This window comes from Podarcis vaucheri (assembly GCF_965113315.1).
Source record: "Podarcis vaucheri genome assembly, chromosome: 10".
Lineage (NCBI taxonomy): Eukaryota > Metazoa > Chordata > Lepidosauria > Squamata > Lacertidae > Podarcis > Podarcis vaucheri.
Genome location: NC_138748.1, coordinates 7,865,764 through 7,892,873, shown reverse-complemented (window position 1 = coordinate 7,892,873; position 27,110 = coordinate 7,865,764). Strand labels below are relative to the sequence as shown.

The 27,110-nt window shown below is 46.2% G+C and overlaps 1 protein-coding gene across 2 annotated transcripts in view; it reads left to right on the top strand.

The window, feature by feature from the left end:
- SLC26A5 (solute carrier family 26 member 5) overlaps positions 1 to 27,110 on the top strand; it is a 44,975-nt gene that overhangs the window by 7,852 nt on the left and 10,013 nt on the right. For both annotated transcript variants that reach the window (XM_082239648.1, XM_082239647.1), the window contains exons 2-13: positions 1,933 to 2,133; positions 2,543 to 2,682; positions 3,813 to 3,923; positions 4,873 to 5,051; positions 5,673 to 5,837; positions 14,718 to 14,870; positions 15,039 to 15,121; positions 15,212 to 15,359; positions 16,277 to 16,390; positions 18,196 to 18,273; positions 25,753 to 25,848; positions 26,882 to 26,988. In XM_082239648.1, coding sequence (XP_082095774.1) covers positions 1,979 to 2,133; positions 2,543 to 2,682; positions 3,813 to 3,923; positions 4,873 to 5,051; positions 5,673 to 5,837; positions 14,718 to 14,870; positions 15,039 to 15,121; positions 15,212 to 15,359; positions 16,277 to 16,390; positions 18,196 to 18,273; positions 25,753 to 25,848; positions 26,882 to 26,988 — 1,529 coding nt within the window. In that variant the 5' untranslated portion in view covers positions 1,933 to 1,978. The remainder of the gene's footprint in view (positions 1 to 1,932; positions 2,134 to 2,542; positions 2,683 to 3,812; positions 3,924 to 4,872; positions 5,052 to 5,672; positions 5,838 to 14,717; positions 14,871 to 15,038; positions 15,122 to 15,211; positions 15,360 to 16,276; positions 16,391 to 18,195; positions 18,274 to 25,752; positions 25,849 to 26,881; positions 26,989 to 27,110) is intronic.

The following is a 27,110-nucleotide window of genomic DNA, read 5'->3' as shown; positions in this document are numbered from 1 at the left end:
CTTTGGGAATCAAAAGGTGAGCTTGCTTTTATATACAGTATCTCCGGGTGATATAACTCTGCAGTATGCATCTATTCTTCTAACACTTTCAAGTTGATAAGTGGCAAGAAGCCCTTTCAAAGCCTGACTTATCAGTCACATTTAAGAGCCATCAGTTATTAAGTCTTTGTGTTTGGTCTCTTGGATACACCCAATAATTCTTACTAGGCAGATAAGTATTGCTGTAGCTTTTATGGTTGTCTGTTCAGTCTTTTCAGGTGTGCACTGAGATTGCTCAAGAGCAGCTTTTCATTCTTTGTTTTCCTTTATGGGAACACAGAGGGGCTGATTTTTTTCCATCCCCAAATATTGACTTTGCTTCAGAACATCTATGCTATGGTGTATTATTGTGATATCCCAGCATTGTGTATATTGGGAGGGGAGATTCCTGACAAACTGTTCTCAATTCAGGTAGGTAGCCATGTTGGTCTGACGCAGTAGAAATATATATAAAAATAAAAAATAAAAAAATTGTCCAGTAGCACCTTAGAGACCAGCTAAGTTTGTTCTTGGTATGAGCTCTCAATTCGTTCATTCAATAAATTTCTATAACACACTTCATCAAAAATAACCTCAGGGTGGTTTACATACATAAAATTATTAAAGCTACAAAACAGAATAACACATTAAAACTGGTATTAAAATCCATAGCCAGCCAATAGCAGCAACCAATCCCCCATTACAAATGGGCAGGACTGATAAATTGCCCCCAAATATCTTGGTGAATGAAGATGTCGTCAACTGGCATAAAAAATCATGTAGTGTTGACACCATAGTGATGGGAAAGAGGACTATTCCTGGCTACCAGAGAAAAGACCCAGTGTGGCACAGTTACTGGTGGGACCTTCAGAGTGGCTGATCCTGCAGATCTTGGAGCCTGAGCAGGTTGATATTTACAACATAAGGGAAGGTTGCTGCCAGACATAGGCATTTATTTATCTTTTCATATGGTCATGCCCACTTCTGGCAATGAGTCCTGCCTATACCACAATTTTGTGTGTCCCCAAACAAGTTGCCTAAATTTGGGAGGGGTGCTTGTGTGACAGAATAGCTCTGAAACCACCAGCCACCTGGCTTTCCCCACAAGAGTCACCCTCTGATATTATCTGCTAAAAGTTACAGATAGAATTAAAGAACAGTGAGCACATTTTGATCCTGGGGGAGTGAATTCATAGTCCTTTCACCCATAAGCCTGGTTGGTTTTCTTCATTTCAGCAGTCTAATTTAGATGTGAAAAGTCACATTTCTTGTTATGATTCAACAGTTGTGAGATAGAAACCCTTGATGATCTGGAAATCTCCCTGAGATCTACCAGTAAGTCTGTCATCTGCCTGCTTCTGCCATAGTAGGGGCATCTCTGAGATGACCAGGGAGAAGGCTTACAATTTTCTTTTGCTCTTCTTCTGTCTTCTGATGTTGCATGGTCTCAGGGGGTGGGTGTGGAGGAACAGGACATTCTGGTTGAACCGTAAACTAGTATGTAATGGTGACTTTGTGGTGTCACCCATACTCACAGAGCAGTTGTTCTTCCGTGGTCCATGTGGAAAGAAGAGACAGGTGTGTGGTGATTGCAGTGCCCTTCTTCCTCCTTCAGTCTCCTAGTTCTTCGGTCTCCTAGTTCTTCAGTCTCTCTCTCTCAGGATAGTTGGGCTTGTACGGCCCCAGGAGAGGGAAGAGTCTAGCTGAAGGAAGAGTAGACGTGTGGTCCCTCCCTCTCCTGGCTCTCTCTCGCAGAGAAGTTGGTCTTGAGATAACCTCTTTGTGGGGCAGAGGGCCCAGGAGTAGGTTTGTGTCTCCTCCTTTCTTTATATGAAAGTACTCTCAGTTATTCTCTTCCGCAGAAGGAAGCACTTCTTTAAATTGTCCTTTTAAAAAATGCTTATATTTTGATAGCATCTTCGAGGAGCAACTCTTCAGTTCCCTTTCCCTGAAATGTACTATGGAACATGCTGTAGAGGATGAAACTTGCCATGTGTTGGACCAGAGATACTGTGTGGAAAGGCGCGTATATAACCAAGGAACCCTACAAAAGCAACTGCACAAGAAGGAGAAGACCTCTCTGCCTCTTGCTCAGAAGATAGCACGTTCTTGTCGGTAGGACATCTTAGCTATTTATGCAGTCAGTAGATTAATTGGTATGGATGCCAAATTGCCCTTCCATTCACTGAAGGGCTCCTTCTGTTCATGGGAGGTTCCTACTGGCAAAATTGGGTTTGTGTGAAAGCATTTTTTAGATTTCCCCCTGTAGGCCCCAGAGTCACCTCCCACACTGTTCTGGAGAAAGTTAGCATGCCAGAGGGAAGAGCATAATCTTCTAATGTGCTGGCATTTCACTGTCAAATAGTTCTTTAAAATAATAGGTAGAGAACATACAAGGACTCATTCTGCATTCTCATAGTAGATACAATATATTTCCTATGATTAAGGTATTTTCTGCCCGTACACAAAAAATGTACATTTTCAGCTGATACAACTTTTTCTCTCCCCCTCTTGTATTTTTCAGTTGTTCTTCCAAGAAAGCCAAATCTGTTCTGTGTAGTTTTTTACCTATTTTTACATGGCTCCCCCGCTATCCAGTGAAGGAGTATTTGCTGGGAGACATTATCTCAGGAATAAGCACTGGGGTCATGCAGCTTCCTCAAGGTTAGTGAAATTTAACTTTTAAACTTTAGTCTTCTTTTTGGAATCTTCAGAACAGCCTTGAGAGATCTTTTGGAGACAGTCAGCTTCCAGCCGATTGTACAGTCACTTTTCATGAGGGTGTCACATGCCTTTGGGGGATGCATAATGCAGTACACCTCATATGGCAATCAACTGAGACGTTGCATTCATCTAATGGGAATAAACACCCTCAGTTTCCACAATGGAAATATCTTGTTTAAAAGTCCTCCTGTATGAAAATTGTGTATTTCTGTAATAAAATCAACAATTTTGTCATTGCAATGACTACCCTTTGAGGGTAGTGCATTTAACTAGTGCATTCACCATAGTTAAAACATGTCAGGTTTCACAGTTGATGGCCTGCAGTAGTGAGTGAAGCTGTTTTGCTGAATTAGTTTAATATTCGTCCTTTATAGGATTTTTGGTGACTCTTAATGTGGCAAGTCCCGATGACACACAGACTTTTGACTCCACAATCTATACCACCATCAGATTATGTCCTTATTTTAGTACATGTAAGCAAGCAGAATAAATAATTAAGCTGAGTGAACAACAGATGTGCAGTTTTTTCTGCAGAATATTTCCCCCTCTTCCTGCCATTTTTTCCTTCTTCTCTCCCAGAGTGAATTCAAATCTGAATGAATATTGGACTGGCCAATTCTAAGAAGACTCAGGGGAGTAGTTCCTACATAAAAGCATATACTAGTTGTATTTTAAGGACTAGCATGTACAGGCTCTAAGGCTAAAATTGCCCCCTGCCCCTGCTCCGATGAGGTCTGCTTGCCTTCCCCAGTTGCTACCTCATTGGCAAGTGGGGCAGGGCAGAGGAGCAGTGGCTGAAGCCCTGGGAGCTGGTTGATGGTTCAGTTTCGCTTCACCACTTTCTTCTCTTCATACTATTGACTGTCCTGCTAGTTATTGATGAAGGATGTATTGGAGTGGGGAGACTGTACATTGTGATTGTCTGGGCACAGTATCTGTTATCAATGTGGCATGTATATGAACATTTTTTTCATTTGAATAATTAGTGTTGAATCTGAGTTCGTTTCACCAATGCTTCTCTTTCTCTCTCTCTCTCTCTCTCTCTCTCTCTCTCTCTCTCTGTCTCTCAGGATTAGCTTATGCATTACTGGCAGCAGTACCCCCAGTATTTGGCCTATATTCTTCATTTTATCCGGTCTTTCTGTACACTTTTTTTGGAACTTCCAGACACATATCAATAGGTAAATATTTTAGCATGCAAGCGTTTGTTTTCTTTAAAGGTCAGATTAACAAAATGCACTTCTGCATCAGAAACAGTTGCAACCCCAGATGAGTATTGCCCACTGTTCCATCTTCTTACTCGATGCCATTTTTAAAGTTTTGAAGTCAAATCTACTTGTATTCATCATGCCAAAGTCACAGCTGCAGCACCAGGGCACAGAAGTGGCCCATAACCTCCATGCATCAACTGCTGCCCCAACATTTAACATTTATTTGGCCCCATCTTAACTATGGCAATGGTGGGAAAGATGAGGTCCTCCAGATGTTGTTGGAGTCCAGCTTACATCAACCTGAGCCAACATGGCCAGTGGTCAGGAATGATGGGAGCTGGAATCCAACAATATTTGGGGGAGCAGAGTTTTTCCATCACTGTTGTACGTCCTTAGGCAGCTCACTTTTGTGCCATTTTAATTTCATTGTGTGTCAAATGTGATCACTTTTAATGGCTTGTAATTCAGCAAAGTTTCTGTGAGAACCAGGGTAGTGCAAATAAGTGTGGTGCTTTGAAAACTCAAATGCTATATAAACGATGATGATGATGATGATGATTAGCAAATATATTTTGCCTTGTTTTTGTCAACTCCTTTTCAGTAACTGAAAACTTCTCATTGGCATTTGAATTCCTGTGTTGCAGGGCTTTGGACTAGATGGGCCCTCAGAGTCCCATCCAACTCTACAATTCTATGATTCTATGACATTGATGGAAATATTAATTCAGGCCCATAAAGTGGTGTTGGTGTGTGTGCTTGTGTGTGTGTGTGTGTGTGTGTGTGTGTGTGTGTATAACTGCAATAAGGAAGATGATTAAATTTTCTTTTCAGAAGCTGAAATATATGTGATCTAGCAAAAACATGTAGGATTCCCTGGTAATAATAAACATATATCTCCTCTCAATCCACACTCTTGCAGGAACCTTTGCTGTAATCAGCCTGATGATTGGCGGAGTTGCTGTCAGGGAAGCCCCTGATGAAATGTTTGCCAATACGTACACCAACTCTACTAATAACACAGATCTTGAAAACAGTGCCAGAGATGACATGAGGGTGAAAGTAGCTGTTGCAGTTACCTTGCTCTCAGGGATCATACAGGTAACGTCACCGTTGGTCTAGGAGCAGTTTTGAATATTGCTTCCCAAAAGATTTGAATATTGCTGTGCGGAACTCCACCTGAGTAAGCCCCTGGTTCATCCACCTGGTTTTCCATTCAGGATCTAAAATGGCATGGGATGTATCCTTTCAACCTACATTTTGGGGGAATAGCTTCAGTCTGTGTTTTCGTGTTGGGCTGTGGAATGAGGAGAACAAGGTATGCTGTTCTAGACTTACTGGCAAGTAACCAGGTCACGTAGTAAGCACAACTAGGTAGACTTCGTTCTCCTTTAAAAATAACATTTTATTCCAAGAAACATATAACTTGCGTTGCTTTCATTGGTCACATGGAGTGGCAAAGAAGTATGGAAGAGCCCGGGAGGTCTCATGACCTCCGGAAATCCTCGCAAGCCACCTTGGTTATAGGTGTCCTGCTATCACTTCATCCAACTTAAAGACAATAATTATTCCCTGCTTTCCTAAGACTTCTGCTGTTTATGCTTGCCGCTTCTATAACCACACACTGTGCAACCCACCAGAACATGGATTCTCTATGATATTGTCCTGTGCTGGCTTTTAAATGATGATTCCTTGAACATGTCTCTTCTCTCTTTTCATTAGTTGTGTTTAGGACTCCTTCGATTTGGATTTGTAGCTATTTATCTTACGGAGCCCCTGGTCCGGGGATTCACCACTGCTGCAGCTGTGCACGTCTTTACATCCCAATTAAAGTATCTGCTTGGAATTAAGACTAAAAGGTTCAGTGGACCCCTCTCCTTTCTTTATGTAAGTAACTATATATGGAAGTTAAAGCACAAAAGGACCATTCCTTAGTGTTTAAAGCCAGTCTCTAGATTCACTGTCCATAGCCACAAAGAAATATTAACCAGCTTTCAAATGGATCACTCATGGGTTTTGCCAGGGAATCTTTTCATTTTGTGAGGTTCCTCAGAAACTTCCCTTTCAGATCCTTCAGGCACCTAGAAGTGAGGGAGCAATGATTATTTAACCAGTGAAAGTTTATAGACTGTAGTGTAGACACAACCTAAAGAAAGGCAGATTTTTCAGTACTCTGAAATAGTTATGTCAGTTATAAACATATAGCCTTCTGTTTTTGCTTCCTTTTCTTTGTAATGGCCACTAGCATAGATGGCTTTAAAAATAGAGTGGGCAGAGAATTGATTGATCAGTGGCTATTTAATATGACAGCTATATGGATCCTCAGTGTTCAGCGGTGGTACACATCTAAGTACCAGATGGTTTTTCATACCGTTCTCTGCTTTCAGAAGGCATTTGAGTTGAAAAGCAAATGATACCTCTTCAAATAAATAAATCTTCAAGGGCATTTGTCTGGTCCCTCCTGGCATTGGTCTGCTCCAACAAGGCAGTTTTAATTTTAGTGTACCATTGCAGACTATGAAGAAGTCAGATATTATTTGTGGCCAATTACTGAGCTGACATTGATAGGTCTCGTATATAGCTTATATTATAGGAAACTATGTTAGTGTCAAGGCCAGTATACCTTTTGTTGGCAGCATACGAGCCCAAATTACCACTTTTTACACTGCAGCTGAAAAGAGGCAAGAGGTATGTGTATATAATCTGTTCCATAAAATCCGTGCAGTCAGTGTTAGAAACAAATATGTGAAAGCTAGGAGCTAAATGGCACCTTAAGCCTAAGTTATGGGCACAACAATGGAATGTCTAGGCATTTTTTTTCTTATAACAAGAATAGAAAGCTGAAAACGAATGAACTGCAGCTAAAATATCATGTTCATTTTTCACATGTTCTAGTCCTTCCCCTGCCCACCCCCCTAATATTCTTAAGAGGGTCTCTTCTCCAGTCTTTAGAGAGTAGCTGGGAGTTCCTCAGCAGTTTTAATCTGAAATCTTAGGTGCAGTACAGAACTCAGAAACAGCTCACACTAATGTAATTCCCTGTCGCATAATACGCCTAGAACAAGGGGAGTTTCGAACTCTGCCTGCAGCTCTTTTGCCCCTGGCGAAGATTCCCAGCTTTTTGGGAGGAGGAGTAGAAGAATTGCAGACAATGCTGAACCTTGAGAAGGATCATAGCTCAGTAGTAGAACATCTGCTTTGCATTCAGAAGGCCCTGGGTTCAATCCCTAGCATCTCCAGTTAAGGCTGGAAAATAACTGTCTGAAAACTCTCAGAGCTGCTGCCAGCCAGTGTAGACAATACTGAGCTAAGTGGACCAGTGGTTTGACTTTGTACAAGGGAGATTCCTCTGTTCTTCCTCCCCAACGCCCAATTTTCTGATAGCCACCAGAAATGTAGATTGGCCCTTGACTGATAATTCTTCATGCTGCTCAGAATCTGAGACCACTGTTATGCTGGGTGATAGTGCCCTTCAGATGAAAAACCATTTAATTAGACAGTTGGCAAGCAAAGCACTGCAAATCTACTTCCATAAAATCCCTACATTCCTGTGTATCTTCTGAAGTCATTTCCGCCCCCACCCCCCAGACAAAGTTCTACCAATCATAAATGGCTCAAGGGACATGCCTTTGGTGTTTTTGCTAAGGTTTGAATCTGGATTTTTTCCAGTAGAAATAGCAGCTTACTTGTGTCTCTTTAATTATTGGATTACAACAGTGTAAATGACGGAGGAAGAGCTACCAAGATTTGTCAGTATAAGCAAATGCAAACCAATTCCCCAGAACAGATTTCTTGATATTGGAGAACAGTCAGAGTGAAGCAATCTGTCAGGGGATGGTTAGCTGCTTGTGCTTAAAATTGTGCCCCTTCAGAGTTTGTGCGACCCCACAAACCTCTGTGTGTGATAGAGCTCCTCAGACATGTCTGCTCTAGTCACTAGTAGAGTCTGACAGTGGCTGTCTGCGGAAGCGCTTCCAGCAAAGAAGTTCCTTAACGGAAACGCGTCTCCTGGACTCACGACGTGGCAGCTTCCGGCGCAGCATGGGTCTCCCTGCAGTTGCTTCTGACACCTCCCCGCTATTTTCGCTCGAAGTGTCTCTCACCCCTTTCTCTCCCCTGCTGCTTCCTGCCTGGGCTGCTGCGTCTCTCTCAGCATTACTGAGATCCTCCTCCAGAGACCCCGCGCTCCCCCTGCTGGTCCCTGCTTTGGCTGTTGACTCTCTCCCAGTCTCTGGGAGCCTTACCACTTCCCTTTCCTCCGATGTCAGTTCCCTGACATCCACCTCCCCTCCAGGGCCCCCCTCTCCCCCGCCCCTACTTTCTCCTCTGGGCGGTGAGGAGTTGAAACCCCTAAAAGAATCCTCTTCATCTTCAGACGTCTCGAACAATTCCCTCCATCGGTCTTCGTTCCGACTCGCTGAATCCTCCTCCACCTCGGAATCAGCGAACCCCTCCAACTCTTCTTCGTCGTCGGTGGTGGCGAAGTATTCCCTCCGGAACCTCGCCACTGGCTGGGGTTTTCTAGGGAATCTCTGATGAAAAGTTTCAATCAAAACCTCGTCATCTACCTCCTCTGCCCTGACCCAGGTGTTTTCCGACTCCGGCTCCCCTTCCCACATTACCAAATACTCTACTTGCTCTCCCCTCCACCTGGAATCGAGAATCTCCGCTACATGGTAGCTGTGTTCTTTTTCTTCCATAGCTGGTCCCCTATTGACCCTCCCCTCTCTGTCCCCTATATACGGTGACAGCAATGATCTGTGGAACACTGGGTGCAACTTCATGTGGTTCGGTAACCGGAGTCTGAAAGCCACTGGGTTGACCTGTTGCGTGACTTCAAATGGGCCCAGTCTTTTGGGTCTTAACTTCTTACAACCTCCTTTAAATGGTAACCCTTGGGTGGACAGCCACACCTGGTCCCCCACCCTAATGCTTTCCCCTTCCCTTCTGGTTTTGTCTGCCTGCCTCTTATATTCCTCCTTCGCCCTGTTTAAATTAAGTTGGAGCTGGCGATGGATCGCTTCCATTTCTTCAACGAACTGTTCTGCGGCAGGAACGCTCCAGTTCTCCCCCTCTCCCCCTGGGAAGGCTCGGGGATGACACCCGTGATTGGCCAAAAAAGGGCTCATCCCCGTGGACACGTTCTCTGCATTGTTATAGGCAAATTCTGCCAACGCCAGCTTCTCCACCCAATCATTCTCTCTGTCATTCACATAACACCTCAAATATTGCTGGAGGACACCATTAGCTCTTTCCGCCTGCCCATTGGTTTCTGGATGACGGGCAGTGGAAAAATTCACCTCTACATGCAATAAGCTCATGAGCTTCCTCCAGAACCTGGAAATAAATTGTTTCCCTCGGTCCGAAACCACCCTCAAGGGGGCACCATGCAACCTAAACACATTTTCCACAAACAATTTAGCGGTTTCTTCTGCTGTGACCGCATGTGAGCAGGCTATAAAGTGGGCCATCTTGGTTAACAGGTCTACCACAACCATAATGGCTGTCTTCCCTTTGGACCTGGGCAGATCAGTCATGAAATCTATTGCCACTGCCTCCCATGGTCTTTCCGGCGTGGGTAGTGGTTCTAATAAACCTGCCGGTGCCCGCCTCTCCCCCTTGGCTCGTTGACATCGGTCACACCCTCTCACATATTCACGCACATCTTCCCTGACCTTGGGCCACCAGAATTCCCTGGTAACCAGCCACATGGTTTTGTGTTGCCCAAAATGCCCTGCTGTGGGGCTATCGTGCAGTTGCTTGAGTACCTTTTCCCTCAATTCCCCTTCAGGTATGTATAACGCTCCCTTGTAGTACAACGCCCCGTTTCTCTCCTCAAAACCCCCGGGTTTGTCTCCCTCCCTCCTGAGACCCCTGAGTTTGTCCTGGGCGTATTCATCCTGCACCGTTCCCTCTACCAGTTCCCTTTGCCCCACCAAAGCCGCCCCACACACCCAGCGGTCCTCGGGAATAACATGGGTCTCTTCGGGTGCACCCTCTCCCTCCAAATATTCAGGTTTGCGTGAGAGAGCGTCCGCCCTAACGTTCTCCGGGCCTGGTACGTAACAAATCTCAAAGTTAAATTTGGAGAACTCCTGGGCCCATCTCAACTGCCTTTGGTTGAGCACTCGCGCAGTTCTCCAATACTCTAGATTCTTATGGTCCGTGCACACTTGCACCTTCTGTTGTGCACCAATTAGTAGATGCCTCCATCTCCGGAAGGCCTCATAAATCGCAAGAAGTTCCCGGTCGTGCACCGTGTAGTTTCTCTCAGATTTGTTCAGCTTTCGCGAAAAGAAGGCACACGGTCGCCACTCTGACCCCTCCTTCCCCGGCTGCAGAAGAAGCACCGCCCCTATGGCTCTGTCCGAAGCGTCTGTTTCGACCCTCAGCTTTTTTTGTAAATCCACATGTAGAAGTTGTTCGTCAGAGGCGAAGGCCCTTTTCAGTTCCTCAAACGCTCGCTCCGCCTCCCCCGTCCAAACAAACTTCTTTTTGCTGCTGAGACAGTCCGTGATGGGCGCCGTCAGGTGGGCGAAGTTTCGGATGAACTTACGATAAAAGTTTCCAAACCCTAGGAACCTCTGCACATCCTTCTTGGTCTTGGGTGTTTTCCATTCCAGCACCGCTTGAACCTTGCCGGGGTCCATGGCCAACCCCTTGTCTGACAAGCGGTACCCCAGGAATTCCACCTCCTTGGTATGAAACTGACACTTTTCCAGTTTCACCCACAGTCTGTTGGCTTGCAGCCTGCTCAACACTTCTCTGACGTCTCTCACATGTTGCTCCTCATTCTCCGAATACACCAACACGTCATCTAAGAAGGCCACGCAATTCTTGTAGAGCAAAGGCCCCAGTACATGGTTCATAAAGGCTTGAAAACACGCGGAGCCTGTTTGTAATCCAAAAGGCATAACGAGGTATTCAAATGCCCCCAAAGGGGTGAACATGGTGGTCTTCCATTCATCCCCTTTCCTTATACGTATCAGGTTGTACGCCCCCCTTAGGTCCAGCTTTGTAAAAATCTTTCCTTTTCGCACCCTGGTCAAAATATCATCAATCCTGGGCATAGGAAAAGCCGCCGGCTCTGTCACTGCATTTAGGGCCCGAAAGTCACATACCAGCCTCGGCTTGTCCGTGTTTTTTTTATCCACAAAAAACACTGGGCTACCCCCCGCTGCCTTGGACTCTCTGATGAAGCCTCTCTTCAGGTTCTTGTCAATGAACGCTCGCAACTCCTGCATCTCCCTGTCTGACATGGCATACAACTTGCCTACAGGAAGCTGTGCTCCAGGGAGTAAATTGATCTGGCAATCACAGGGCCTATGCGGGGGTAGTTGGTCCGCTTCCTTCTCGCTGAACACGTCGCTGAGATCAGCATACTGTGGTGGCACCTTCCCCTTCTCCATCACTTCCGTCCCTGCTAGGGTGGCTTGGGCCCCTGCTGACCCCTTTTCCGCCCTGCAGTGTTCTAAGCAGTGTGCGGAACCGAAGGAAACCACTCTTTGATGCCAGCCCACCAGCGGATCATGTAGGGCTAGCCAGCTCATTCCCAAAATAATGGGAGCGCCTCCCAAGGTGGCCACATTAAACGCTATCAGTTCTGTGTGCCTTGCCACCCTCATTATCATTGGGACGGTCTGCAAGCTGACGCCTCCTCCCAACAGTTCCCTGCCATCAATCGTGGTCACCTGCAGGGGGTTGCTTAAAGGGATAGTCTGTATCTGGTGTTCAGCAGCAAACTCCTTGCTCATGAAATTGCAGGAGCTGCCTGAGTCCAACAGCGCCTTTATTTTTAGGGGGTGTCCATTTTGCAGCTCTAGCGACACTTCAATCACTAGAGCAGGTCGAGGAGCTTCTGGCACTGGCACTTGGGGAAGGGGCACTTTCACTGCTCTTTGGCCTGGCTGCAGTGCCCTGCTGGCAACCAGGCGTTGGCTTTTACCTGCTCCGTTTCTCCCTGCTCTCCCCCCTCAACAGCTCCCACCATCCCTTGCCATTCCTTCCTCTGGGGGCAGACTCTGGCAAAGTGGCCTGGCTGTTGGCAGAGATAGCATTTCCGGGCTCCCTTTCCCTCCTTCTTCGCCCCCTCACTGGGCTTTGAAACTGCGCGCGCGCGGGCTGTTCCGATTTCCATCGGCTCTGCCGGCGGGAAAGCTGGCTCAGGAATGTCTGGAATGCGTAACTCCTTCCAACGTTCCCCTCTCCCTTCCCGCCTCTCCAAGGCTCTTGCCTCCTGGCGCGCTCCAATGGTCAGCGCAGATTTGGTCAGCTGATCCATAGACCCCGCCCTGGGGCTCCTGGCCAGCTCGTCTTTCACAGCTGAAGAAAGACCTTCTTCAAATAGCATCTGAATGGGTGCCGCCGATAAATCCCACCCCAATCTGTGAATCAGCATGGTAAATTCAGTCCAGTACTCACGGACAGATCTGCTTCCCTGCTTGCAAGCCATTAGCTGTCTGCGTACCACCCCTTCCTCAATATCGCTGGAAAACATGATATCCATTGCACGAAAGAATTTCATAGTGTCCTTTAGGATATCGTTGTGCGTTGCCATCAGGGGTCGAACCCAGTCCCGCGCCCCCTTCTCAAGATGCCCAATTACGAACGCAACTCGCGATTCCTCATCAGGGAACTCATCAAACTGCACATTCAGAGCATATTGCATCTCAGTCCTAAAGGCATGGTAATCCTTGGGGTCCCCCCCAAACTTCTGCACCAATCCTGGTACCTTTCTGGGGAACTGAGTGGTTCTCCCCTTTTTGTCAGCATCCTGAGCCCTTCTCTCCTCGAGCCTCGCCGTCTGCAGCGCAAGTTGGACCTCCAGAGCTTGATACCTTTCTTCCAAGCTTGGACCAGCTCCAACCCCTGCGTCTCCGGTTCCGACTGGGTTGCTCATGATGCTTTCTCCTGCACAGGCAGCGTACAGAGACTGTCAGACTGCTGTCAGGGGATGGTTAGCTGCTTGTGCTTAAAATTGTGCCCCTTCAGAGTTTGTGCGACCCCACAAACCTCTGTGTGTGATAGAGCTCCTCAGACATGTCTGCTCTAGTCACTAGTAGAGTCTGACAGTGGCTGTCTGCGGAAGCGCTTCCAGCAAAGAAGTTCCTTAACGGAAACGCGTCTCCTGGACTCACGACGTGGCAGCTTCCGGCGCAGCATGGGTCTCCCTGCAGTTGCTTCTGACACCTCCCCGCTATTTTCGCTCGAAGTGTCTCTCACCCCTTTCTCTCCCCTGCTGCTTCCTGCCTGGGCTGCTGCGTCTCTCTCAGCATTACTGAGATCCTCCTCCAGAGACCCCGCGCTCCCCCTGCTGGTCCCTGCTTTGGCTGTTGACTCTCTCCCAGTCTCTGGGAGCCTTACCACTTCCCTTTCCTCCGATGTCAGTTCCCTGACACAATCATATGGCTTTTCTGTAAGTTACTTTCCAAGAACTAAGATACCAGTAGCAAAATAATATTTTAAAACAGAATGAGGGAATACATGTGTCCAACACAGTTTGGGTCACTGAAGAATAGCAGTGGGGGGAAATAAACTGATTTAAGCAAATTGTCACATAGAAAAGCCTTTACTAAGAATCTAGTAGTGTCCTTCAGCAGCCTTACATGGGTGATATCAGACTAACCTGATTTACTTTCTCCAGTTGTATTTGCAGACAGGGATTTATTTAGGATACCCCAACTCTATGCAGCTTTTGCTTTAGCATTTCTGAGGCTGTGTGAAATATTTTTCTTGAAGGCCGTAAGCGCTAGTCAAATTGGCAAAACACAAATGCACACAAGCCACCATTTTTGTTTTCAAGTAATAATAGTGAGGGGAGGGAGGGAGTGGCTTTCTTCACTCTGGCAAAATGCCATTCATATTTATGTGACAGTAGTAAAACATGGTTAAGCAAAACTTCATTGTGTTAATGGTTTTAACATTATTCATACATTTTAGGATTTGGGTAATTTGTTTTGATGTTTGCATTTGTCACTTAGTTATGACTTATGGTTAGGAAAGTTTTTTAGATTTCAAATACTGAAGAGAAGCAACCAAAACCTTTGCCCAGGAATTTTGAGATCGAGTGTATTTAATACATCATGCTCTGCATGCGTTTCTCCTGCAGCTCTCCTTGCCAACTTCTAGGAAAGATCACTGCTGCTTAATCAACACTGAATTTCATTGCTATGGTAACCCTGAAGGCCTGTTGGCAGCTCCCTGCCTGTAGATCAGTTTATGTACTTTTAAACAGATTTGATTTGCTGGAAAAGGTTTGAAATCATTATTTCCAGTGCTGGTGTGTGTTTGCGGTCAGCACAGATGCAAGTTCTTAAGTTGGTGTAGTATGTTTTGTTTTAAATATTGCTATCCATTTGGAATTTAAGAGATAAAAGGATCATGTGCACTTCTGTGTGGGGAATTTAAAAGTCATTATCAAAGAAAGCTGAGTTCTCTGAGATGAATAAATTCTGTGATTTGAATACCGGTAAATTATACAGATTGAGAAAAACTGATGTATTTTATCTTTCCACATAGCCTCCACTACCACCACCACTGAAAACCCCACTTAGCCCTCTTTAGCCTCAAAGATTTCATGAAGCTTGTCTACTTCCTTTCAAGCCTATTTTAACACCCAGAAGGGATAGAAACATGAAAAGAGATATTTGAGGTTCTCAGGGTGCTATATTCTGCATCAAACATCACATTTCCACATAAACATCCACATCTGCTTCCCCTTTGACTATATCACTTATGAATAACATTCCACATTTTGTTGTCTTGCAGAGTTTAATTGCTGTGTTTGAAAACATCACAAAAACCAACATAGCAGCTTTGGTTGTTGGACTAATTTGCATGGTTTTGTTGCTGAGTGGTAAAGAAATCAACGACCGCTTAAAGAAGAAACTTCCAGTTCCTATCCCTATGGAGATCATTGTAGTAAGTGAGGGATAAGAAGGGATGTCTTAAGTATGACCTCTTAAGCATGGTTTGGAATGTCATTCACTGTGCAGACAAAACTTCAGAATGAACTCCCTCTTGGATTAGCTTCCAAGTTTTCTTATTGTAACCAAGTTGTCTCTTGTTTCATGTGTGTTCCTTTTAAAGGTGGTAATTGGTACTGGAGCTTCAGCTGGCATGAATCTGTCAAAGACTTATGGAGTGGATGTTGTTGGCCATATCCCCAAAGGGTAAGGATGAGGAATTAAACATATCTTTTTAGCCCTCTGTAGTTTAATACAGTCAGTCGATAATAGTTTTTCCTTTTTAATTCCTTGCAGATTACGTCCTCCACAGGTACCAGATATCAGCCTCATCCCAGCAGTATTTGTGGATGCAATAGCCATAGCACTTGTTGGATTTTCCATGACAATCTCCATGGCCAAAATCTTTGCTCTCAAGCATGGCTATAAAGTTGATGGAAATCAGGTAATTTGAATGTAATATATGTCTTTCACTATCTGGTCAAAAGCCTGTTGAAATTGGTGGGAATTTTTTCCAAAAGCTAGTTGCTGAAGACACACTTATCTGAAAAATAGCTTCCCTACATTTCCAGGGCCCAGAGAAAATGTAACATTCCTGACCTCCTAACCATGGTTAGGTTGGAAACATTAAATATGCACTGGCCTCGTATCCTAATTGAAGAAGTCCTGTGAGTTGGCGAGAGAAGATTCTTCCATTAGAAAGATTTGCTTTCAGTACACATGCTGCCTATCCAGTCAATCTAATACAGTCAAACCTCAGTTGTCAAGCATAATCCATTCCGGAAAACCGTTTGACTTCCAAAACGTTTGACAACCAAAAACTGAATGCAGAAGCCTCAGTACAATAGGGGAACTCAAAACAGAAGCCGTGTAGCGCGTTCGGCTTCTGAAAATGGTTCGAAAACCGGAACTTTTACTTCCAGGTTTTTGGCATTTGGGAGCCGAAACATACGATAATGGAGGCGTTTGGCAGCCGAGGTTTCACTGTAACAACAAAGAACCCTTCTTTGCAAGTTTGGTGCAGGCCACTTCAGCTTTACAAAGGTTTTGAAGTCTTCGTTTTGTGTTTATGGACTTTAAGAACATTGTTTCCATTTTTTAAAATTCAGTGCTTAAATTATCTTTATGCAGTCCCCCCTCCCCAATTAGTTGCAAAGCAGCTTCTTATTTAGGAGATAATAGTCACGTGTGGAAGTTTGGTATGTATCTGTGGCAATGTTCAGCATGACTTCTGCTGGGGGAGAGAGAGAGAGAGAGAGAGAGGGAGCACAGAATGCTAGACTAGATGGGCCACTGGCCTGATCCAGCATCCCATCTTATGTTCTTACTCCTTGTGTTCTCCTGCTTTTTCTATGTTGACAGGAACTCATTGCTTTAGGCATATGCAATTCTGCAGGATCGTTTTTCCAGACCTTTGCTATAACTTGCTCAATGTCCCGGAGTCTTGTCCAGGAGGGCACTGGTGGAAAGACTCAGGTATGTGTATTTAGGTTTCACTTGCCCTTCCTGCAGGGCAGCGTTCAAAACTCCCATTGTTCTTGGCTTGTTTTGCAACAGGGAATTTCATGAATGCAAGCAGTTTCTGAGCTCTGGATGCAGTACTGCACCTAAGATTTCAGATTAAAACTTTCAATTTCTGGAAGGAAAGGACCTTTTTCTGCCTCCCCACTTCCAGCCACTCTCTGAAGACTGGAGAAGGGACCCTCGTGAGAATCTTAGGGGGACAGGCAGGGGAAGTATGGCTTGGTTTTTTGCAGTCTTCAGATGAGGACCAGACCATGTAAAAAATGAACATAAGATTTTAACTTCAGTTCATTTTTGGCTTTGTATTTTTGTTATAAAAAAGCATGCCCAGACGCTAGGTTGTGGCGCCTGTAACCTAGGTGTAAGGTGCCATTTAGCTTCTAGCTTTCATATCTCAGTTTCAAACACTGCTGCCCCAGGGACATGATCCGTTCTGTGATTCTCTTCGTCTAGCGGTTTTTTCGTCTTGCGAAACAAGCCCATTGACGGATTAGTGGATTAGCGCTTTTAGCAGCTTAGCGGATCAGCTGATAAGCGGCTTAGTGGCTTAGAAAAAGGGGGGAGGGGGAAAAAACGCAGGAACTCGCAGGACATTTTCGTCTTGCAAAGCAAGCCCATAGGAGATTCGTTTTGCGAAGCACCTCCAAAACGGAAAACTCTTTCATCTAGCAAGTTTTCCGTCTTGCGAGGCATTCGTCTTGCGGGGCACTGTATTATGATGTATTATGATGGTTGTATTATGATGGTGATGTTTAGTACAGTATACTGCCATTCATCCACAGATCTCATGGTGGTTCACAACATTGCAATATAAAAACCACAAAATACATAATAAAATCAAACCAATAATCTCCCCTCCCACAACACAGTAAAAGGGTTGTCAATCAGCCAAAGGCCTGTTTGAAGAGGAACGTTTTTGCCTGCCAACTAAAGGTGTTTAATGAAGGCGCCAGCTGCGCCTCCCTGGGCAGAGCATTCCACAAACAGGGAGCCACTGCAGACGATACCTCTTCTCGTGTTGCCACCCTCCGGACTTCACGTGAAGAAGGTGCACAAAGAAGGGCCACACAGGATGATCTCAGGGTCCAGGTCAGTTCATATGGAGAGAGGTGGTCCTTGAGTTCTTGTGGTCCTGAGCTGTTTAAGCCTTTATAGGTCAAAACTAGCACTTTGAATTGGGCCTGGAAACTAATTGGTAGCCAGTGCAGTGAGATCAGGATCAGTGTAATATGCTGAAACTGTCTTGCTCCAGTGAGCAACCTAGCTGCCAAATTCTGCACTAGCTGAAGTTTCTGAACCATCTTCAGAGGTAACACGTTGCAGTAATCTAACTTAGAGGTTACCAGAGCATAGACAGCAGTAGTTAGACTGTCCCTGTCCAGATAGGAGATCAGGGTCATATACCTCCTCACTTTTGGGAGGCAGCTTAGGCTAAATAAGTGGAATTACCCCAAGGCCATCTAGTGAGCAGGGATCTGTATCTATATCTTCCTGCCTCCCCCAATTCTGTCCAAGCCCACATACTCCGTATTTGCTACTCTGTATGCAACATGTGATGTATTTAAATTTAGTTGATGCCTCTTCTTGTGAGTGTTATTGCTTAGAGCATCAGTGTGCTTGCTTAAGCATACTCAGTCAGACATACAAGTATATAGAAAAAGAAATGGGAAGAATATTTGGGCTTGGCAATGCCTTTAAAAACCTTTTAAACTATATATGGGATTCTTCAAAAGTGTTTCTGTGTCCTTCCCCCCCAGGTTGCTGGTACTCTGTCCTCAATCATGGTTTTCCTGGTCATTGTTGCCATTGGTTATCTGTTTGAACCACTGCCACAGGTAAGAGTCTCTTATATATATGTTTTCATTCCAATCTAAATTGGTACATAAGCAGCAGTAAAACCGCTTTTGTTAAGGCATTGCACAATCTGTAATGTTTAGATCTGTAAGGAAATAGAATGTTCTGTGCTGCAACAATAAGCTTAAAAATTGGTTCATTTGCAGGGTAATTTAATGGCATTGGTGATTACTGTGCATCAGCTTTTTCTAATGTCCTTCCTGAATATCTGCAATTGGAGGGAAGGCTTTCTAGTCTGAATGCCTGTGTGAGTCTCATTTGGCTCTGGGTAATGAACAGCAGCTCTTTTTATTTGTCCTGCATTTGGTCTCCACACCTGTAAGCATGCAAGAAACTAAATATTCTTTAGCAATGAAGACTTGAGCTTTGTAATTCTAATCCAGCACTTTATACGTGTTACTTTGTCACCTTTTATACTTTCAACCATTGATTCAGGAATAGTGGGACAGAACTATTAGCCAATGATTAGCAGGAACTTCATTGTTTGGGTACTCAGGTTATACAAATTGCAAGTGAGAAGTCGTTGTTCAATCCACTGGATGCATGCCGATGTGCTGACACATTTATCTTGAATTTATCTAGTTCTAGGCTGTTGAGATATTATTTTAGCCAAACAAAAGTATCAGTTTCCTAAAGATCACCGCTTCTCTTTCCTAAAATGAAGATAAGAAACCTGTAGGTTCCAAATAAAGCTTCAGAGATTTTATTGCTGGTAGGCCAGGCCATTGCCCTGTTCACTTAACTGGAAATAAATAAGGCAGGGAGTGACATGATTGGGAAGTGACAGTGTCAGGGAACTGACATCGGAGGAAAGGGAAGTGGTAGGGCTCCCAGAGACTGGGAGAGAGTCAACAGCTAAAGCAGGGACCAGTAGGGGGAGCGCGGGGTCTCTGGAGGAGGATCTCAGTAATGCTGAGAGACACGCAGCAGCCCAGGCAGGAAGCAGAAGGGGAGAGAAAGGGGTGAGAGACACTTCGAGCGATAATAGCGGGGAGGTGTCAGAAGCAACTGCAGGGAGACCTATGCTTCGCCGGAAGCTGTCACGTCGTGAGTCCAGGAGACGCGTTTCCGTTAAGGAACTTCTTTGCTGGAAGCGCTTCCGCAGACAGCCACTGTCGGACTCTACAAGTGACTAGAGCAGACATGTCTGAGGAGCTCTGTCACACACAGAGGTTTGTGGGGTCGCACAAACTCTGAAGGGGCACTATTTTAAGCACAAGCAGCTAATCATCCCCTGATAGCAGTCCGACAGTCTCTGTACGCTGCCTGTGCAGGAGAAGGCATCATGAGCGACCCAGCAGGAGCCGGAGCCGCAGGGGGTGGAGCTGGTCCAAGCTTGGAAGACAGATACCGAGCATTGGAGGTCCAACTTGCGCTGCAGACGGCGAGGCTCGAGGAGAGGAGGGCTCAAGATGCAGACAAGAAGGGGAGAACCACTCAGTTCCCCAGAAAGGTACCAGGATTAGTGCAGAAGTTTGGGGGGGACCCCAAGGATTACCATGCCTTTAGGACTGAAATGCAATATGCCCTGAATGTGCAGTTTGATGAGTTCCCTGATGAGGAATCCCGAGTTGCTTTCGTAATTGGGCATCTTGAGAAGGGGGCGCGAGATTGGGTTCGACCCCTGATGGCAACGCACAACGATATCCTGAAGGACACTATGAAATTCTTTCGTGCAATGGATATCATGTTCTCCAGCGATATTGAGGAGGGGGGAGTGCGCAGACAGCTAATGGCTTGCAAGCAGGGAAGCAGATCTGTCCGTGAGTACTGGACTGAATTTACCATGCTGATTCACAGATTGGGGTGGGATTTATCGGCAGCACCCATTCAGATGCTATTTGAAGAAGGTCTTTCTTCAGCTGTGAAAGACGAGCTGGCCAGGAGCCCCAGGGCGGTGTCTATGGATCAGCTGACCAAATCTGCGCTGACCATTGGAGCGCGCCAGGAGGCAAGAGCCTTGGAGAGGCGGGAAGGGAGAGGGGAACGTTGGAAGGAGTTACGCATTCCAGACATTCCTGAGCCAGCTTTCCCGCCGGCAGAGCCGATGGAAATCGGAACAGCCCGCGCGCGCGCAGTTTCAAAGCCCAGTGAGGGGGCGAAGAAGGAGGGAAAGGGACCCCGGAAATGCTATCTCTGCCAACAGCCAGGCCACTTTGCCAGAGTCTGCCCCCAGAGGAAGGAATGGCAAGGGATGGTGGGAACTGTTGAGGGGGAAGAGCAGGGAGAAACTGAGCAGGTAAAAGCCAACGCCTGGTTGCCAGCAGGGCACTGCAGCCAGGCCAAAGAGCAGTGAAAGTGCCCCTTTCCCAAGTGCCAGTGCCAGAAGCTCCTCGACCTGCTCTAGTGATTGAAGTGTCGCTAGAGTTGCAAAATGGACACCCCCTAAAAATAAAGGCGCTGTTGGACTCAGGCAGCTCCTGCAATTTCATGAGCAAGGAGTTTGCGGCTGAACACCAGATACAGACTATCCCCTTAAGCAACCCCCTGCAGGTGACCACGATCGATGGCAGAGAACTGTTGGGAGGAGGCGTCAGCTTGCAGACCATCCCAATGATAATGAGGGTGGCAAGGCACACAGAACTGATAGCGTTTAATGTGGCCACCTTGGGAGGCGCTCCCATTATTTTGGGAATGAGCTGGCTAGCCCTACATGATCCGCTGGTGGGCTGGCATCAAAGAGTGGTTTCCTTCGGTTCCGCACATTGCTTAGAACACTGCAGGGGGGAAAAGGGGTCAGCAGGGGCCCAAGCCACCCTAGCGGGGACGGAAGTGATGGAGAAGGGGAAGGTGCCATCACAGTATGCTGATCTCAGCGACGTGTTCAGCGAGAAGGAAGCTGACCAACTACCCCCGCATAGGCCCTTTGATTGCCAGATCAATTTACTCCCTGGAGCACAGCTTCCTGTAGGCAGGTTGTATGCCATGTCAGACAGGGAGATGCAGGAGTTGCGAGCGTTCATTGACAAGAACCTGAAGAGAGGCTTCATCAGAGAGTCCAAGGCAGCGGGGGGTAGCCCAGTGTTTTTTGTGGATAAAAAGAACACGGACAAGCCGAGGCTGGTATGTGACTTTCGGGCCCTAAATGCAGTGACAGAGCCGGTGGCTTTTCCTATGCCCAGGATTGATGATATTTTTACCAGGGTGCGAAAAGGAAAGATTTTTACAAAGCTGGACCTAAGGGGGGCGTACAACCTGATACGTATAAGGAAAGGGGATGAATGGAAGACCACCATGTTCACCCCTTTGGGGGCATTTGAATATCTCGTTATGCCTTTTGGATTACAAGCAGGCTCCGCGTGTTTTCAAGCCTTTATGAACCATGTACTGGGGCCTTTGCTCTACAAGAATTGCGTGGCCTTCTTAGATGACGTGTTGGTGTATTCGGAGAATGAGGAGCAACATGTGAGAGACGTCAGAGAAGTGTTGAGCAGGCTGCAAGCCAACAGACTGTGGGTGAAACTGGAGAAGTGTCAGTTTCATACCAAGGAGGTGGAATTCCTGGGGTACCGCTTGTCAGACAAGGGGTTGGCCATGGACCCCGGCAAGGTTCAAGCGGTGCTGGAATGGAAAACCCCCAAGACTAAGAAGGATGTGCAGAGGTTCCTAGGGTTTGGAAACTTTTATCGTAAGTTCATCCGAAACTTCGCTCACCTGACGGCGCCCATCACGGACTGTCTCAGCAGCAAAAAGAAGTTTGTTTGGACGGGGGAGGCGGAGCGAGCGTTTGAGGAACTGAAAAAGGCCTTCGCCTCTGACGAACAACTTCTACATGTGGATTTACAAAAAAGGCTGAGGGTCGAAACAGACGCTTCTGACAGAGCCATAGGGGCGGTGCTTCTTCTGCAGCCAGGGAAGGAGGGGTCCGAGTGGCGACCGTGTGCCTTCTTTTCGCGAAAGCTGAACAAATCTGAGAGAAACTACACGGTGTATGACCGGGAACTTCTTGCGATTTATGAGGCCTTCCGGAGATGGAGGCACCTACTAATTGGTGCACAACAGAAGGTGCAAGTACGCACGGACCATAAGAATCTAGAGTATTGGAGAACTGCGCGAGTGCTCAACCAACGGCAGTTGAGATGGGCCCAGGAGTTCTCCAAATTTAACTTTGAGATTTGTTACGTACCAGGCCAGGAGAACGTTAGGGCGGACGCTCTATCACGCAAACCTGAATATTTGGAGGGAGAGGGTGCACCCGAAGAGACCCATGTCATTCCCGAGGATCGCTGGGTGTGTGGGGCGGCACTGGTGGGGCTAAGGGAACTGATAGAGGGAACGGTGCAGGATGAATATGCCCAGGACAAACTCCGGGGTCTCAGGAGGGAGGGAGACAAACCCGGGGGTTTTGAGGAGAGAAACGGGGCGTTGTACTACAAGGGAGCGTTATACGTACCTGAAGGAGAATTGAGGGAAAAGGTACTCAAGCAACTGCACGATAGCCCCACAGCAGGGCATTTTGGGCAACACAAAACCATGTGGCTGGTTACCAGGGAATTCTGGTGGCCCAAGGTCAGGGAAGATGTGCGGGAGTATGTGAGAGGGTGTGACCGATGTCAACGAGCCAAGGGGGAGAGGCGGGCACCGGCAGGTTTATTAGAACCACTACCCACGCCGGAAAGACCATGGGAGGCAGTGGCAATAGATTTTATGACTGATCTGCCCAGGTCCAAAGGGAAGACAGCCATTATGGTTGTGGTAGACCTGTTAACCAAGATGGCCCATTTTATAGCCTGCTCACATGCGGTCACAGCAGAAGAAACCGCTAAATTGTTTGTGGAAAATGTGTTTAGATTGCATGGTGCCCCCTTGAGGGTGGTTTCGGACCGAGGGAAACAATTTACTTCCAGGTTCTGGAGGAAGCTCATGAGCTTATTGCATGTAGAGGTGAATTTCTCAACTGCCCGTCATCCAGAAACCAACGGGCAGGCGGAAAGAGCTAATGGTGTCCTCCAGCAATATTTGAGGTGTTATGTGAATGACAGAGAGAATGATTGGGTGGAGAAGCTGGCGTTGGCAGAATTTGCCTATAACAATGCGGAGAACGTGTCCACGGGAATGAGCCCTTTTTTGGCCAATCACGGGTGTCACCCCCGAGCCTTCCCAGGGGGGGAGGGGGAGAACTGGAGCGTTCCAGCCGCAGAACAGTTCGTTGAAGAAATGGAAGCGATCCATCGCCAGCTCCAACTTAATTTAAACAGGGCGAAGGAGGAATATAAGAGGCAGGCAGACAAAACCAGAAGGGAAGGAGAAAGCATTAGGGTGGGGGACCAGGTGTGGTTGTCCACCCAAGGGTTACCATTTAAAGGAGGTTGTAAGAAGTTAAGACCCAAAAGACTGGGCCCATTTGAAGTCACGCAACAGGTCAACCCAGTGGCTTTCAGACTCCGGTTACCTAACCACATGAAGTTGCACCCAGTGTTCCACAGATCATTGCTGTCACCGTATATAGGGGACAGAGAGGGGAGGGTCAATAGGGGACCAGCTATGGAGGAAAAAGAACACAGCTACCATGTAGCGGAGATTCTCGATTCCAGGTGGAGGGGAGAGCAAGTAGAGTATTTGGTAATGTGGGAAGGGGAGCCGGAGTCGGAAAACACCTGGGTCAGGGCAGAGGATGTAGATGACGAGGTTTTGATTGAAACTTTTCATCAGAGATTCCCTCGGAAACCCCAGCCAGTGGCGAGGTTCCGGAGGGAATACTTCGCCACCACCGACGAAGAAGAAGAGTTGGAGGGGTTCGCTGATTCCGAGGTGGAGGAGGATTCAGCGAGTCGGAACGAAGACCGATGGAGGGAAATGTTCGAGACGTCGGAAGATGAAGAGGATTCTTTTAGGGGTTTCAGCTCCTCACCGCCCAGAGGAGAGAGTAGGGGCGGGGGAGAGGGGGGCCCTGGAGGGGAGGTGGATGTCAGGGAACTGACATCGGAGGAAAGGGAAGTGGTAGGGCTCCCAGAGACTGGGAGAGAGTCAACAGCTAAAGCAGGGACCAGTAGGGGGAGCGCGGGGTCTCTGGAGGAGGATCTCAGTAATGCTGAGAGACACGCAGCAGCCCAGGCAGGAAGCAGAAGGGGAGAGAAAGGGGTGAGAGACACTTCGAGCGATAATAGCGGGGAGGTGTCAGAAGCAACTGCAGGGAGACCTATGCTTCGCCGGAAGCTGTCACGTCGTGAGTCCAGGAGACGCGTTTCCGTTAAGGAACTTCTTTGCTGGAAGCGCTTCCGCAGACAGCCACTGTCGGACTCTACAAGTGACTAGAGCAGACATGTCTGAGGAGCTCTGTCACACACAGAGGTTTGTGGGGTCGCACAAACTCTGAAGGGGCACTATTTTAAGCACAAGCAGCTAATCATCCCCTGATAGACAGTTTCGCAGTAACTAAGTAAGAGTCCATTTGCTTGGTTAGCTAGAGTGGAAGAAGAGCACTGTGCACAAGCCATAAAAGGTTTGTCAGAGGACTTGAAGATTAGCATTTTATTAAAAAACAAATATAAGGATTACTTTGTATGCTTTCCTAGGATCTGCGCTAACCATAAAAGGCTAAAGGAGAAATCCCAGTTAGAAACTGGTGCAGGCCAAAGGGTTTTGAATACAGAAAATAATCTTAGTAACCTATTATTCTAGTAAAACACTGGAATCTCCATTTCAGACCCTAAAATATAATGAGGCAACAGATTGTTACTTCTCTTTTCAGAACAACAACTTGGGTGTGGAGGTAGCTCAACTGCCCAAGGAAAGGGGGGGGGGAGAAGAAAGCTCAGCAATTTTGACTTGTATATTACAGGGCTTATAAAACATGCAAATGATGTAGTGTGGGGGTGGGGGAACAATAGTTCCCATCATCCTCTATCTAATAACCCTTCTGGGTGGAGTGGTTGCATTACAACCGCATCTGGAAGGCTCCCATCCTTGCTGTAGTGGGCATGTCCATTTTAAGTTCCCCCAATTTCTTTGGGAGAGAATGCTCCTCCTCTCTGCTGTGAAATCAGTTGTTTGACGTGTTTAACTTCTACTGAATGAAGTTAACTAATGTCCTGGATGCTTTAGCTGAGATTCCTGCATTGCAGAGGTTGGACTAGATGACTCTTTAGTCCCTTCTGACTCTACAATTCTGTGAATTGTACCCTTACACACATTGATTTTGAAATGGGCCATCCAGGAGGGTTGCAGCTATAGGCACTTTAAACAAAACCCTGCTGATGTTTATCATCAAGGAATCTCATTTGGTTTCTGATGAAATATATGTGCATATAAGCAAAAGATCAAAAATGACATGTGACTGCATGGCTGTTTACACTTGCTAAACTTTGATTTAAAAAAAAAATGTTCTCGTGTATGTAAATGGATCTCCTGCATAGAACTTGCTAGTTATATACACTTTGGAATGCTTTTTTTTTTTAAGCTGCAATACGGTTTTAAAATAAAAATAAGAAAACCAAACCCTTTTCAAAATATGTTCCTAGGCTGTGCTTGCAGCAATTGTAATGGTCAACCTTAAAGGCATGTTCAAACAGTTTCAAGATATCACTCGCTTCTGGAGGACCAGCAAGATTGAACTGGTGAGTGACCTTGATTCTGATCAAAGTGCATGTAGAACGTTTCTGATATGGTAATCCAGTGGTCCACCTGCAGTGTTGTGTCGCACAGAAATAGTTGCACTGTGAGAGTCAAATGATGCAAGAAGAACAAAGCTCTAGGCCCCAAAACGAGGAACGTAAAGAAGATAGCGCAGGAGAGGGTATTGAAATGTGCTTAAGATCAATTAGGCAATTCAAGGTCTCATCTGCCAGTGAAACATTTCCCTGCTTAGAATTGTAAAGCCAGCACAGTGGATACATTGGGTTATATCCACCTAATTTCTATTTAGAGTAGACCCAACAAAATGAATGAGCCCAAGTTAGCCATGGCCGTTTATTTCAGTGGGTCTACCCTGAGTTTGACTAGCAGTGTCCTTTCCTCACAGAGGTAGGAAAGGCATGGCCCTTGCCTGTGCAGGAGCAAAACTCAAGGCTTGACTCCTGGCAAACCCTGGGTTCTCTTGCCCTAATCTGCATTGATAAGCTATCACTAAGAGCTGCTTAGAGCCGTATTTCTGTTTAGTGTGTGTGTGTGTGTGTGTGTGTGTGTGTGTGTGTGTGTAGATAACCACTTTTATTTCACGATATTTATATAAGTAGGGAAATCCTTTTCTGGGAATTAAAGATTTTTCTCAGTACACCACCTGCTTATTTTATAAGAACAAATAGGGTGTGCAATCCATTTCATCAATGAGGCTTCAAAACAAGGCCTTATTTACCCACACATTTTTTAAAATCCATGTTAATGTGTGCACTTGGTTTGCCTTACTATATTAGGCCTATCACTAGTTTTGAGTGTACTAGAAACAGTTCAGACCTGTTTCCTTCCCACAATTTCCTCTCCCCACCCCATTCCCGCCCGAAAGTAAAATGTGAGTGTGAAACATGGTTAGCCTTTTCTTGAAAGTGGTCTTGAGTGTTTGTAATTGACTCACCAGGCTTTTATTTGAACCTGCTGGAAAGTAGAAACCATATATTACTGATGAGGTGTTTGTTTGTTTGTTTGTTTGTTTAGGCTATCTGGATTGTAGCATTTCTGTCCTCAGTTTTTCTGGGGCTCGACTACGGTTTGCTCACTTCTATAACTTTTGCAATGATTACCATCGTGTACAGAACACAAAGGTGAGGCTCACATTAAACATTTATTCTCTCAAATCGAAGCTATTGGTGGTGGGAGTAAAGAGTGACAATCTCCTTCTCCATGCTCAACCAAAACAGTGTAGTTTGCTGAGCTAGCTCGTCCT